This window comes from Kryptolebias marmoratus, linkage group LG1 (assembly GCF_001649575.2).
Source record: "Kryptolebias marmoratus isolate JLee-2015 linkage group LG1, ASM164957v2, whole genome shotgun sequence".
NCBI classification, from domain to species: domain Eukaryota; kingdom Metazoa; phylum Chordata; class Actinopteri; order Cyprinodontiformes; family Rivulidae; genus Kryptolebias; species Kryptolebias marmoratus.
In genome coordinates this window covers 2,468,853-2,483,733 of record NC_051430.1, presented here as the reverse complement: position 1 = coordinate 2,483,733, position 14,881 = coordinate 2,468,853, and the positions used below count along the sequence as shown (strand labels likewise).

The 14,881-nt window shown below is 37.9% G+C and overlaps 2 protein-coding genes across 8 annotated transcripts in view; one reads left to right on the top strand and one right to left on the bottom strand.

Moving 5' to 3' along the window:
• The window catches only part of pnpla7b (patatin-like phospholipase domain containing 7b), a 73,195-nt gene extending 59,759 nt beyond the window's left edge, over positions 1-13,436 (bottom strand). For 3 of the 6 annotated variants that reach the window (XR_005233454.1, XR_005233453.1, XM_017439873.3), the window contains exons 1-8: positions 13,371-13,436; positions 10,877-10,921; positions 8,547-8,621; positions 8,212-8,299; positions 4,143-4,222; positions 2,278-2,372; positions 1,315-1,455; positions 427-586 (exon numbers count right to left, since the gene is read on the bottom strand). Coding sequence is in view for 4 of the 6 variants with exons in the window: in XM_017439873.3 (XP_017295362.1) it covers positions 427-586; positions 1,315-1,455; positions 2,278-2,372; positions 4,143-4,222; positions 8,212-8,299; positions 8,547-8,621; positions 10,877-10,915 (678 nt within the window). In the remaining 2 variants the exon portion in view is untranslated. Of the gene's footprint in view, positions 1-426; positions 587-1,314; positions 1,456-2,277; positions 2,373-4,142; positions 4,223-8,211; positions 8,300-8,546; positions 8,622-10,876; positions 10,922-13,370 lie in introns of those variants that run through there. The other 3 variants (XM_025002450.2, XM_037976698.1, XM_037976699.1) reach the window with 3 other exon arrangements.
• A 260-nt stretch (positions 13,437-13,696) lies between these two features.
• mrpl41 (mitochondrial ribosomal protein L41) lies at positions 13,697-14,763 on the top strand. Of its 2 annotated transcripts, none has more exons than XM_017439871.3 (2): positions 13,697-13,811; positions 14,082-14,763. In XM_017439871.3, exon 2 carries the CDS (start codon positions 14,106-14,108, stop codon positions 14,511-14,513), a length of 408 nt encoding a protein of 135 aa, XP_017295360.1. In that variant the 5' UTR covers positions 13,697-13,811; positions 14,082-14,105; the 3' UTR covers positions 14,514-14,763. The 2 variants fall into 2 exon arrangements, with proteins under 2 accessions (XP_017295360.1, XP_017295361.1); XM_017439872.3 differs by having other exon boundaries at positions 13,702-13,811; positions 14,088-14,763.
• Positions 14,764-14,881: the final 118 nt, after the last annotated feature.

The following is a 14,881-nucleotide window of genomic DNA, read 5'->3' as shown; positions in this document are numbered from 1 at the left end:
TGGACCTGGACTTTCCCTCTCGCCTCAGCCCCTTTCAGACAAGCCTGTCTGCACTTGGCCACCAAGCTAAGGAGGACTTACCAGTTCTGGTCCCGATCCAAGACGGTCACGTGAGTGCGCTGTTCAAAGCCTCTGGTCCTGCTCCTAGTCTGTCCATAATAAAATCCTTAAAACTTCGTTTTTGTGTTGCGAGTCTGAATCATGTCAAGTCCTGCCTTGTCAATTGTTTAATGATGTATGAATGTTATACTTCCACACTGTAATTGTTCAATAAAAATTAAAAAAACAAGTAAAAAATAAAGAAAATCTGAAATTATCAAAGTTTTTGTGACTATTTCATTATGAGAAGGGCTGAATAAATCAACTTTAAACCAAATACAACTAACTCCAGTGTTCTCATACTGTCTGTGAATATTTCTGTCTTACACTCTCATGGATACACAGCTCCAGGCGGCCATCTTGGACCACGTAAATGCTGTCATCAATGTCACCAGGTCGAAAGAGTCCCTCTCCTTGATGAAGCTGGATCAGCACCATGTGACGACACAGCTCCAGGAAGAGAGGCTTCTCAAAATGGCCGAGCACCCTGGAAGCAAACACAGCACAGCTGGGTTCCCTCTAATGTTCAAAGGACAAATAATCCCTCAGGTTATATCACAAAATCTCGCCTGAGATGTTAATGCTCAGGCCGTGTGTTGTGAATGACTCTCAGCTACAACCACATCAAATTTTGGCCCAGTATCTTTAATTTGACTGGGTTTGAGACATTTGTCTGTTTGCTATGGTCAATTAGCTAAGGCAGCCATTTTAAATTAGGTTCATTCCAGAAGATCATCAGTTGTAGATGTACATCCATTGACTACCTGAATTATTTAAAGTCTCATTAAAATCTGCCCAGTGGTTCATGAGATCTTTTGCTAACAAACAGATTTAACTCCATTAGTTTAATGACAAACTTTTAAAGATCCTGTCATTGCTTAACATTTGGAGTATAAGTTGTAAATGACTCAGCTATGACACCACTAAAGTTTAGATTAATATTTGTAAAAAAAAGATTGCATTATAGGCATTTTGTGTTTGCCAAGAACACTTGGTGTGGTAGTGGCTGAAAGTCAATAACACCACATACTCTTTGTGTGACATCTTGCAATATCACATGCGATTGTACTTAAATTTATTTTTAAAGTTAACTTCACACTGCTTGTTTATTAAAAATAGAACAAACGGATTGGTAGACATTTAATTTCCAAAATGTGTAAGACTAAAAAAATAAGCAAAATAATCAGCGATATTCTTTGACTTTAATGTACAAACCTGACATTTTTCAGCATGTACAGCACCTCAGAGGGCAGATGGGAATTCTGCACGTCAAATTCAGTCAGGTCAGCCTCCAGCAGACATGGAGGAGGCTCCTTTGGCTGCAGGGTGGGTGGCTCCCTGCGGATACGTAGGATTCTGACACAAGCAGAAAAAAAAAACATATTGAGATTTTAAAAATAAATCACTGAATCTTTTGTCAGCTTGTACTTTGTAGCTAACTTCACCCAAGCTAGAGAAATTGCACTTTCTGTAAAAATGCCGTGTGACTGCTGAGTGCTGAAGAGTTGCTGCTAAGGTTAAATAGAGCAAAACACGAGCTAACAGATAAAACACTAATTCAAGTTAAATGCTCGGTAAAAGCCAAAAAAAAAAAAAAAAAAAATATCATAAAGTAACAAAAGGCCAAACAGAAGCTAAAAGTAAGGCTAACTTAAAGCTAAAATCAGTAATGAAAGCTAAAGTAGCAGAATGATAGCTAAATGTAGTGTGGTAGCTAAACAGAGCATGCTTGCTGAAGCAGATTTTAAAAAGAACAATGTTTTGAAGGTATTGAAGACAACTAAATGTATTTCCCAGGGAAAAATATCTGCAAGTAAAGTTAAATATTTGGAAAAGTATAAAAGTTAGAAAAAACTAAAGTCATAGCACCCATCTCCTGCATGACCTGAACGTTTTGAGCACAATGTATGCAGAAGTAGTGACAACAATGAGAATGCTGAATTAGCAGTATTCAACTTTTTTCTGCTTATGTATTATATTTTCTTCTGGTCTTTGGATTCTTTGATAAAGTTTTTGTAACTTAGAGTCCAACTGGAGTGGAACAAAAGGAAGATTATTCTATTAAAACAACTTTTCCTTTTCTTATGTTAGTTAACTTTTGACACTTTGAACTTATCTCTACTTCTTTAGTTATTGCATAGCTTTTTTTTTTTTTTTTTTTTTAAAAAAGGGTCTCACTTGCGAGCTATGGACAGGACTTTGGTTCTCTTCCTCCCTCTCTGCCGTGAAGCAGAGTTTGAGTTAGAAGCAGGAGTTGTGGACAACGTCTGAACCTGCAGCAGCAAGATAAGGAAACAATGTTTCTGAAAAAGCAAAGGAGCTATGCAAATGAATGCACTGATAAAAGGTTTTACAAGTGCCCAGATTTCCTTTACAGAGCCATGCAAAAATATTCACTCATTTTAGGAATCCTTTTAGTTTGTTGCCTCATAATTTGGAATTTAATTGGAATTTTATTTAGATTAAAATCCATATTTCTTCACAAATACTCATGCTTAAAGAAGTTAAATCAGAAAACGTTGTTAAAAAAAAAATACAAAACTGAATAACAGAAAAAAGGTACATGCATCTGCATTCATCCCCTTTCTTTAAGTCCCAACCATTACCTTCAGAAGCCACATAATTAGTTGAATAGCATCCACTTACAGGTAATCAAAGAGTCAGATGATCTAAATGTGTCATTTGATACAAACATGTTCTGATAGCCTCCAGAATCCACATCAGTCCAGCACCTCTGATCAGTGAGGGCTATCACCATGAAAGAGCATCACAAAGACCAAGGAACTCTCCACACAGTTAGGAGACAACAACTTTGAAGAACAGATCAGGATTGGATGATAAAAAATATCATCAGGATCTGTCCACAGGACCACTATAATCTGCACAAAGCTGGGCTTCATGGAAGAGAGGCCAAAAAAAGACATCAGGCCCCTTCACATAACCCCTCAAGCCGGGACTTAGGCGCCTTCTGGCCGCCTCAGGTAATTTCTGAATGAATGGGGATGGCGATGCACCTTTGTGCCGCAAAGCAAGGTAGTAATAGACCTGAAATGGTCGACATATGAAGAGGTTAGCCAGCTTTGCAGCTCAATATTGTGATGAAGTGATAACATCTGATCTGTGTGACCACCAGGTTAAACAACAACAAACAGATTTATTACCAAAAGGAGGATCAATGACGATGCACGGCAACTTTGTATTTAGTTTGAAACATTAGTTAAGCCCAAAAAGAATTGTTAAACTTACTTAATTTGTCATGTTTTAAAAACAGTACAAGTAAGATGTGACACATTTTAAGGTCAACTCAGCTGAGTTCTGCTCCACAACTCTTTTGGTTCTACGTTGCTCTCTTCATTTCTGAAATGAAATGAATCTATGCGGGACATGGGTGGCTCCATCTGTGATTTATGAACGGTCAAGCATAAAGATGGACTGGTCTTTGAAGCCATTTAGCGGAACTTTTTTGTGAAAGAGCCTATTGATTAAAGAATAAAAAAGGTGGACAGAAATTTCACTCAATTCAAACAATGGAAAATAATTCAATTTCGGTCAGAAGAGAATCCAAACTTTTAGGTCATCAATGACAATACCATGTTTGAGGCAAACCTACCAACTCTCATTATGCTGAGAACACCACCCCTACAGTGAAGCATGGTGTTGTCAGCATCATGCTGTGGGGGTGTTTTTTCTATCAGCAGGGACTGGGAAACTGGTCAGAGTTAAAAGGAAGATGGATGGAGCAAAATACTGAGAAATTCTTCAGAGGAACCTGTTGGAGTGATTTGAGATTGGGACAGAGGTTCAGCTTCCAGCAGGACAATAGAAGTAGTGAAAACCAGCAAAATCACTATTTTCAGTGATGGACAAGAAGAAATAATTGTTGTCTAATATTTTACAAATAACAACCTGTATACACACACATATAACATACTATAAGGTTGAGGAAACATAAAATCAGGATGCAGGGGTGCCCCTCAGACAAATACCCTGTAAGGAGCGCAACAGATCAGCAAAAAGAAGCAACTGATACAAACAGGACTAACCTTTCTCATGATCTTCCGACCGTAGAACATCACCTTGTCCCTTTTTCTGAAGCGGTAGTGAGGAACACCGGCATCTTCTTCTGAAACAAGCAAATGTTCACTAAGACCAAGAACCTGTCTTGCTTTAATGCTTCACTACTGCTGTTCAAAAGTATCTGGGGTTGGTTACTGGCTGAGAAGTCAGACCCTACGCCTCATGTACAAAGGCTGTGTACACACAAAAATGTGGCATACGCCATTTCAAACGTAAAACATGGTTAATCAATAATGAACTGACCATGGACATGTGTGCAACTCTACATAAACTTCATACCTGCCGAACATATAATACATACACATGTATGCAATTACATAGGTGGATATTAAAGGATTAGCAAAGTGGTGCAGAAAATCCCCCTAACAACAATGGATTTCACCTTATTAGAGGCTTATTATTATTATTATTGCAGGATTATTAGCAAGAGAGCATGTATTCAGAGATCAAGAGGATTTTCTGGCCCAAAATGATGACTGGCTCATTAGATGCTTTAGGTTTTTAAAGGCTCAGAGTGCAATTTGCAGCAAGAGATGGTTTTCCTAATGTAATTGGAGATGTCGACTGCACAAACATTGTTTTTAAAAAGGACCATCACAGGATAAATGTGTTTATGTTACCAGCAGGGGTCTAACAAGATCTTGTGGCATGAGATCTTGTTAGACTAAAACATCACAAGATTTCTCATCAAGTTGAAAACTGTCCCGCAAAAAGAAAAAATGACTTATGACTGTGTCTGGTTACAACATCACTAAAAAATATCTCTTCCAGAATTTCTTTTCAATAAAATATTGAAAAGAAGGTTGACCCTTGATCAGGTTAGTTTTTGCTCCTTGTGACAATGAGTTAGACTCTGTTCTAATTTCTGAAAAGAACCATCAGAAATCAGGCAGTTGAGGTTGTAGCAAAAACTTTTTTTCTAAAAATATTGTCCAAATATTGTTGTGTCTCGTGGACCCAGGATCCTGCACCATGGAAAAAGTGTCTCATTACACCACTAAGTAAGAGGAGTCATTTTCATTCAGTCTGTACAAATTATATGTGATGTTTTAATGCAATTAACCAACACAGCAGTGAGGTGGCCAGGTAAAATGTATGATTCATTTATTCTAACAAACAGATGGCTGGGAACAGATTACAAGATGGCATAGTGTGGGATGGGGGCTTCTTGGTGAGTATAAATTCATTTACCTGTACTAATGTTACCCCCCGATGCGACCCCAAACATCATCCTGTCTTTACGGCATTATTACAGGTTTAGTGGTTCAAGTAAGTCCTGTTTTCTGCTGGTTAAACTACAGTTTCAAAGCATTCTACCAAGTTCATGAGCTCCTGTGTTTACAGTAGTATGTACAGTTTGAAATGTCTCAGCCTCAGAAGTGCGCCCCATCATTTCATGACTGTTGACTGTGCAAAGAGAAGAATATGGGACCTATTTGTCTAAATTTGCATATTAAATGGAGGCACGTCAGGAGAGGTATTTGTGGGCTCAATTCCACGTAGATAAGGATGTACAAAGGAAATGTAGTTCAATTCACAGTCTCATAAATCTAGATTTCATCGCGCCTACACTGTTTTCTTGATTTAATTGTATGCCATGCTTTAGTAGAAATTCCACGTAAGTCTTTGTACGTGAGGCCCCTGGTGCTAATAAGCAATTTGAATGTTTCAGTTACAAGAATAACATATTTTAATGTCAGATGTGAAGGGCTTTGAACTTGAACATTTTAAAAACAAACTCTGAAGCCTTTTGCCTACACTGACTGTTATTAACTTGGTCTCCAGTAATAATGTAAGGAACCTCGATGTTTTTTGGGATGAGACTATGTCATTTAATCCCTACATTAAAAATGTTACCAGGATCGCTTTCCTCCACCGTAATATCACTAAAATTAGAAACATCTTGTCCCAAAATGATGCAGAAAAACTGGTCCACACATTTATCACGTCTAAGTTGGACTACTGTGATTCTTTATTGTCTGGGTGTCCAAAAAACCCTTGAAAAAGTCTTCAGTTCATCCAAAATCTTGCTGCAAGAGTTTTAATGAGAGCTGGATGAGAGATCACATATCTAAAATTGTAGCTTCTCTCCATTGGCTCCCTGTCAAATTCAGAAGAGAATTTAAAATCTTACTTCCAACATACAAAGCTCCAACAATCAAGCTCCATCTTATATTAAAGATCTTATTGTTCCATATTTTCCTAACAGAGCACTTTGCTCTCAAACTGCAGGTTTACTTGTGGTTCCTAGAGTTTCTAAAAGCTTTCAGCTATCAGGCTCCTCTTTTGTGGAACCAACTTCCAGTTTCTGCCTGTAAGGCTGACACTGTCTACTTTTAGGACCAGGCTTTAGTCTTTCCTTTTTGATAAATAATACAGTTAGGGTTGAGCTATTCCTTAGTTATGCTGCTTTAGGCTTAGATTGCTTAGACCTTTTGTCTCACTCTGCCCTTGTCTTTACTTAGCTCATAGGCACCGGAACCACTGGGGCCAGGGGGCAATTGGCCCCCCCACTTTCCGGCCCTGCCAGTGCGCTGCGTGTTCCCACCTGACGGCTGCACAGACTGCACGCGACTCTCACAGACTGTGACTAACGTGTCTCTGTGTTTATATAGAGACAGAAGCACGAATAAAACCTACAGCATTGAGATCCGGACCAAATTCTTAAAGCTCCAGTCCAGGGTCAAAACAGTCACCAAAAGGTTTCTGCAGATGCGACAACGCGGAGCCGGGGTTGGGATCATTAACACATGATTAAAGGCTCTGGCTCTGATATGTCCGTGTCTGGAACAATTCTGTTAAAAATGACATTGGAATTCTGTATTTTATTGCCACATCTGGTCTAAATGCAGTATTTACAGCATCTGTGGCGACATTTTCTTTCCAATGCACCATCGGGATGAAAAGAGAGAGAGAGAGAAAAAAGAATGTTTTCGGCTCATATTCGTTAACGGCTCCTCCAGTCAGACCAAATGCTCCACTTCGCCCAGAGAGTGGATCATTTCTGCTGTTATGTCAAAAAAATAATGGTGCAATATATACATTTTATTCTATCTTTGGTCGTTCAAAACCCAGCTATCGATTCGGAATCGATGGTAACCTCACTCCGGTCAACAATGACAGAACAGCGGCTTAATCACCTTCTGTTTCTGCATATACACAAAGACTTAACATGGACCTCAGCAGAGTATGCCGCAGCTTCTGCTTCACGAGTCAGCGAAGGGAGGCATACTTCGGAAACTTATTGTCATCATTAGTCGTTATTAGTGTCATTAGGATGTAAATAGTTACAATGAGCGACATACTTATAAATAGCCTCGGAAGAAATCTTTTTACTAATATAATGTCTGGTTATATGTTCCAAGTCTGACAAAGTTTATGTTATTTTAATACCGAATGCTCTTAATTAGTTCCGCCGCTGTTGCTCAGATGTTGGATTATTCCATCTATGCCCGTGCGCATGTTCCCATAGAAATTACACCTGGTTCAATACTTTGTGTTTGTCTGTGTCTTTCCTGTTTCCTCCACCCTCAGCTTGTAGAAGCAGATGGCTGCTCATCCTTGTTCTACCAGAGGTTTATTCTTGTGGAAGGAGAGTCATTGCTCTCCACTGTCACATGTCGACCCGTGTTTGCTCAGAATGGGCAATTGAATCAAAGTGAAGATTTGATGCAATCTTTTGGTTACCCTAGACTTGTTACAAGTTGGCATTTTATAATCCATTGATTTAGATTATATTATAATGAGATCTTATCTGGATGTTTTGGACTGAAGTACATATAAATTGTTGTGAATTGTAAATTTTACATCTTTGTATAGTGCCATGAGGTGACTGGTCAGGAATTAGCACAATATAAATACTCTGAGTAAGACTGAACTGAACACACTTATTTAGTGCTATCTGTTTAAGACTGGATCAGGAACATGCTAACATGTGGAGTGAACCTCTTTGTAATACCACAACAGTGTGGATACTTGTACTGGGAATAATGTAATGGCAAATTATATGGGACGTGCAGTGGGAATGGTACTGACTTGATCGTTTGTATCTTCTGTAAAGAAGAAACACCACAAATCCAAGGAATGAAACAGTTATTACAGCTCCCACCAGCATGGAAATCCACTGAAAGAAAGAAAAACACATACAACATAATTTTTTTAGTGAACAAATTCTGGATTGCCCCTACCATTTTTAATCCATAACAATAAAACAAAAGTTGTTCAAAAATCTTTTGTCTCTGAAATTTTTCTCCAGGTGGTCTGATCACTCCTAACCCTGCAATTTCTTTTAACTTTATTGTTCATTTAATGTAAACACTTCTGTAGTCAAACCCTTTAAACAAGAATAAGAGAATATGTCATTTGCTCACCAAACTGGCCTCTGTCCTCTCCTCCACAAACTGCTCCATCTTGGCTTTAATCTCCCGACTGAACGGAACCAGGCTCTGAAAGATTCATCACAAATGCCAAACCAGCAGAATCAACTCAACTGGACACTTTGAGAATATGAGGAGCTACAAGAGCTGTGTTGTGACATTTTGACAAAACAAAATTATAAGATTTATCCGTTTCACCAGCACAGTTTTTTTTTTACACCAAATCCAACAAAATCAGGATATTGTGTCAAATGTAAATGAAAAACAAAATCTCATAAACCCAGATTTTATTCACAATAGATAATAGTAAACATGTCAAATGTTTAAACTAAGAAACTGTACCATTTTTAGGAATAAGGTAATTTTGAATTTAATGACGGCAACAATTCTCAAAAAAGGTGTGACAGGACCATGTTTCCCACTGTGAAGCTTCCCCTCTTCTGTTAATTACAAAATGGCTGCACAGTATATTGGAAATTTATCAATATCCCCTCATTAGAGCGCACAAAATCTATATGGAAAAAACTTCCAAATAAATTGTAGATATAAACTCCATGCAAAAAAGACATATTTGGCAATCAGATGGAACCTTATTTCTCTCACAGCTGGCACATGGAGAGTGTTGCGAACAATGTAATGACAGAACATAAGGGTTTATAGCAAATGGTCCAATCATGGCAATATTTTACAATAACATGGCATTGTTTTCCTGATATTCTTCGGCCTTAGTTTACAACTGTTGACTGACAATAGTTTGTCCAAATGTTGTACATCTAATGCAGCACTTCCAGTTTTTCATAGTAGTGGTTCTGTTACTAATTTTCAGTCATCTGTTTAATAAAATCATTTAAAGGATGTGTAGAAAGTCCATGTAAAATCTTAGATAAGAAACAAGCATATTTAAAATTCTCTAAATGTAAAAAAAATATTTTAAATGTTACAACGGTGAAATTAAAACAGCCATTGGTCAAAAATTTTTAAGGTTTTCTTAAGAAGTGTTTCTATTGTTTAAAGCTGATGTTGATCTGTTTGTGAATAACCAGGTGGTAATACAATAATCACTGAGAGGAAAACATCTTGCAGATAAATCCTCTCAGCATCAACAAACAGATAGTATTGTACGTGTTTAAAGTTTGGAAGATAAGGTTTAATAGTTTGCCACTTTTTAAAATGTTTTTTTAAAAGATAACATGGAGTCCGATGTGATTTCAAACTATCTAAATTAATTCACAATACCAGGCTCCTCTCCTGTCACTAACTGCAGTAAAACTACAGATTGTTTTGTAATCATATACTGTTTTGTTATTTTTAGTATTTAGTAAAAGATGTAAAAAATATATCATTGCGGATGTAAGAATTACAGATACTGAACATTTTTTAACTTGAGTAGAAATAACTGTGTCATCTGCATCCATTTGGACATACATCTGCTAATTCATTATAATAAAGTGGGACCAAAACTGGGCCAAGAATGGAGCCTTGTTGGACTCCTGCAGGTTAGTCAATGTAAGGGGCCGTCCACACAGGAATGGCTTTTGGGATTAATATCTTTTTTTGTTTTAGCTTTGTGTCTAAATAGAAATAACATTTTAGGAGCCCCCAAACTGTAGTTTTTTAAAAAGGTGTTACAAAATGCTTTAAATGCCACACTTGTGCTTTGACATAAAAAAACAAGCTTTTGAAAATGTTGATGTCATAGCCCACTTCTAATCAAACTTACAACCCAATGACAACCTCTTCATCTTGTTGTGTTCATTGACATATTAAAACTATACACCAGAAGAAACAGAAACAGAAACAGGAAGTTGAAGCCACAAAAGATGAGCACCCACGAGTAACTTGCTGGAGCACAAGTTTTAAAGTGATTTTGTTGATTCACGTAGCCTGTACCTTGCTGCTGTATGTTCAAATATGCATTTTTAATATATGTTTAAAGTTTCAATTTATTTTAGGTTTAATGTCATGTTACACAGAGGTGTGTAGGTGGGACTTTAGTACTGATTGTAAAATGATTGGCAGCAACTAATTTCTAAAATGGACGCTTTGGAAAAACTGTTTCTGTGTGGACAAAGTCTAAGATTATTAATCACATTAACAAACATATATTGTTTATAATTTTATCTAAAGAATAGGTTTTTCAGAAAAATTTAACTATCAGTTAAGACAAGAGCATGATGGTACTTGATGACATAAAAAGCTACTAAATATTAAAAATGATCTAGAAAAGTAATTTATGAATAGCATTGCACAACATTTGAACTATATTTTCTTCATCTGAATCTTGTAACTACACAGAGGTGTTATTGCAGTAAAAAATGACAGACCGGGTATAAACAGCTTTCCTCCTCATCCTTGTCTTCCATGCCTGCCTGTTAAAAAAACAGATAATATAGGAATGAATCAAATACACAGGGAAATTAATTTAAATTAAAACACACAACAGGTAAACACCTCACTTGTAAATATATTTTAGAAGGTTTCTACACACTTTTTATTTTGAAACTCTATACTCAAAATTTCAGATTTTTCTGTCAAATATTAAGCCATTTTTTGCTGTTTGCAGGCCAGACAGTGTTTTTTTCAATCTCAATGTCTAGTTTTGGTGCGTCTGTGTCAATTGTAGTGTCAGTTTTCTGTTCTTAGCTGACAGGAGTGACACTTGATGTGGCCTTCTCCTGCTGTAGCCCACCTACTTCAAGGTTGGACATGTTTATGTTGAACGTGTTGTTCATTCAGAGATGGTATTCTGCAAACCTTAGTTGGAACAAGTGGTTATTTTAGCTACTGTTGCCTTTCTTTAACCTTCAATCAGTCTGACAATTCTCCTCTGACACCAACAAGGCATTTTTGTCCACACAAATGTTGCTCACTGAATATTATCTCCTTTTCAGACCATTCTTTGTAAACCCTAGAGATGGTTCTGCATGAAAATCCCAGCAGATCAGCAGTTCCTGAAATACTCAGACCAGCCCGTCAGGCACCAACAAACACATTCAAAGTCACTTAAATCTTCTTCCCCCATTCTGATGCTCCATCAGCAAGTCGTCTTCACCAGGTCCAGATACCTAAATGCATTGAGTTGCTACAATGTTATTGGCTGATTAGGTATGAATGCAATTAGGTGTTTTCGTGAAAAACTAAGACACTGAAGACTCCGGTATACTCCATAAGGCATGAAGAAGTCGTTTTCAGTCCCGTGGTTGCAAGACGTTCGTTTGTGCACACACCTTTTATAGTCCATGAGACACTGAGATCAGAACTCCCAGGAAGCTCCTCTCTCCTCCCACAGCGTTAAAACAGGTTTCTTCCCGCCGGCTTCTCAACTCTCCTGTCCTTGTACAGAATTTTGCTTCCCTTACCCTGACAAGATGTGTTCATTAAACTAACGGAGACACTCAAAGCCACGAAGACTCTGCGCAGTCTTTTTAAGTTCATAGGTTCATAGCTCAGCCCGCTGCTTCTCAGCAGAGCAGTAGAAGCAAAATGACTCCATTAAAGCTCACAGTCTTTTCCACATTAAACATGCCCACAACATCTTCTGACCAATCACACACACTTGGTGCAAACCCTGTGAGAAAAGGTTTGGCCCGGGCCTTGTGTCATGAAGCGGTGGATGAAGCTGCTGCACAAACAAAATGATGCAATTGTCATCACGCCACCAGGTGACTGACAGCAGACATTGTGACTTCTCATGGAGGATGGAAAGGCCTTCAGGGCTTAAACCTTGATGTGGTAAATGAAGAAAAAAGTTCATCTCGTACATAAAATCAATGTCAAAAATACTCTTCTTGATTGAGCATTTTCTAGAAATATGGACTTTTATCCTTTAGAAAATTCAATAGAACAAAGTCTGAAAAAACAAATCATTTCCTAGACTCTGTTTTCTTTTTTCCATACGTATTCAGATATGAAAAACACTAAAACTAAATGTCATACCTTTCCATACTTTTTAATAAAAATAAGACAGGAAGAAACAAAACACACAATCACTAGAGTACTACAAAGTCATTTTACAATGGTCTAGAAAAGCTGCTGATAGTTGGGAAGGCAAAGAGACAGGTGCCGGTGGATACAAACCTTGACTTTACAAAATGAACGTTTTTTGATCAAGTCATTGCTGGTTGTAATCTGAAAATGCACTGAAAAAAGAGAGGACACCCTGCTGACCAACACAGAACATGGAGTGAGAGAAATCTGGGTCAAAGATCAGTCCGTGTTTGGAAGCGGACACTCCAACTCAGGAGCTCAAAACAAGCAAGCAAAACCTCAGCAATGGCTCTCCATATGCCTTATGTACAACCCTTATACATACAGATTGTCTTCAGTTTGTTTACTAAATCTCTGTGTTGTCTATATTGATGTTTTTAGGCTTTTAAATCACTTAGATTAAGTAACTTCTGCTGTGACATTTGTTGACAGACTGACAAAAAGAGAACAAGCAGCGACAGACAGAAAATATCAATGTAACATAAAACAAGTAGAGAAAGAAGTGGACAAAATAGAGCGATCTATATAAAAAACAAACAAACAAAAAGAAAAGACAATTTTAGGCCAGCAACCAACTTGTAGCTTGCTGTAAGCTGACGTTATGTCCCCACACGGGGAGATTACGATTCAAGCACTAATAAAGCTGTGAGTTTTAGCTTTTCTTAGTTTTGAACAGGTTGTTATTGTTCCGGCATTCCGCCACAACACAAAACCAAAACCAGCCAACGAAAGCAAAAAAAGTAACCGAAGTATCATTAAGTATAAAAATACAAAAAACACCTCCTTAACTATCTGTTTTGGAATAAAGAGAGCAAAGTATTTACTCCGTACCTCACTGGCGTCAGTTATTGTGTGTACATGTCTGACACAGTTGTAAACACCGTGTGGTAGGTCTAAACTGTATTTCCTGTTTTCTTGTCAAAATAAAATACTTCAATATAAAATGAACATAAACGCACATTGAGACTGATATATACTTCAATATTAACTATATTTCACCTTTAGTTAACACAGCATTTCACTGTTATTTTAATCATCAACGGGAATTATTTTATACGCGTTAGAGTACACGGTGAGCATTTATTTTGAAACGCAGCTCAGTGTCGTTCCATCGTATCCGGTGACGCTTTATCTGACGTTCTTCCAATCACTGACAGCCGGTGTTAGTATGTCGTGCTCTAATTGGTGAAACGATATAACTTTCGACCAATCAATAACCATCTTTCTTGTTAGAAAGGTGAACGCTCGCAACGAGCTAGCAGTGTGGTCAAGGTGAGCATGGACTTTATATTTAACATTTATTTGACTGTAGTAACTCGGAGAAGTTTATTGATATAGGCTAAACTAAAAAATTCCCGACTTCTTTACCCAGTTGTCCGTGCAGGGTTGCAGGGAGCTGGTGCCTTCCTCCAGCGGAAAATAATTATCCAACCAATACTTAGCTTGTCATATTCAGTTCGATAGTAGTATTTAAGTGGTCTTTATAAATGCACGGCTAATGCAAATATTACTCTCTCTCTGCATGTTTTCTCTACTTCCAAGAAATAGAAAGCTGGAAAAACCATAATGGGAGTGTTATCCACACTTATGAGGGGTCTGGTCAGAGGCGCAGACAGGATGTCCGAGTTCACCAGCAAACGCGGCTCAAGGTCCCACTATAAAGGCCGAGGAGCCCGGCCGGCAGGACGGAAGCTCCCCAGCAGCAAGTTTCTGTCTGTTCAGGAAATGATCCCCCAGTTTGTGGTTCCCCAATTGGATGGGTGTAAACTCAAGCCATACGTGTCATACCGTTCACCCAGAGGAACAGAACCACCAGTCACAGCACAGAGTTTATTCGACGAAGTTGTGGCTCCTCAAATAAAAAGAGACTTTGAGGAGGGTACTTTCAACAAAGATCAGCTGGAGAAGTATGGATTTGAGCCAACACAACAAGGGAAGCTCTTCAAGCTGTATCCTAAGAACCACGTGCGTTAGAGATGTCTTGGAGACTGACCCCCCAGGAGGATCATCAGATGGGACTGCAAACTATTTCTAAAAGGTGTCTCAGTTGGCTAAACGTTTGGTTTCAGAATTTAATAGACACACTCAGACTACAGAACTGTCTGTAAATAACTGATAGGATGGAATCAGGATATCTTTTACATCTTCAAATAACTGTTCTATGAAACCAGAACTTGACCAGTGTAAATGTATTGTGCAACATAAAATTATGGGAACACAACTATTGAATGTCCATCGAGAAGTTTTATTTTGTGAAAAGAAACAAAAGTATTTAAAAGCTTGACCTTATGAGTTTTGAAAATAAGACCTAGCATTTCTTGAAGTAAAGCACATTGCCTGCT

What these genes read in the sequence shown, in the direction of transcription:
- mrpl41 (XM_017439871.3), top strand. Translation starts at nt 14,106, where the DNA reads ATGGGAGTGTTATCCACACTTATGAGGGGTCTGGTCAGAGGCGCAGAC.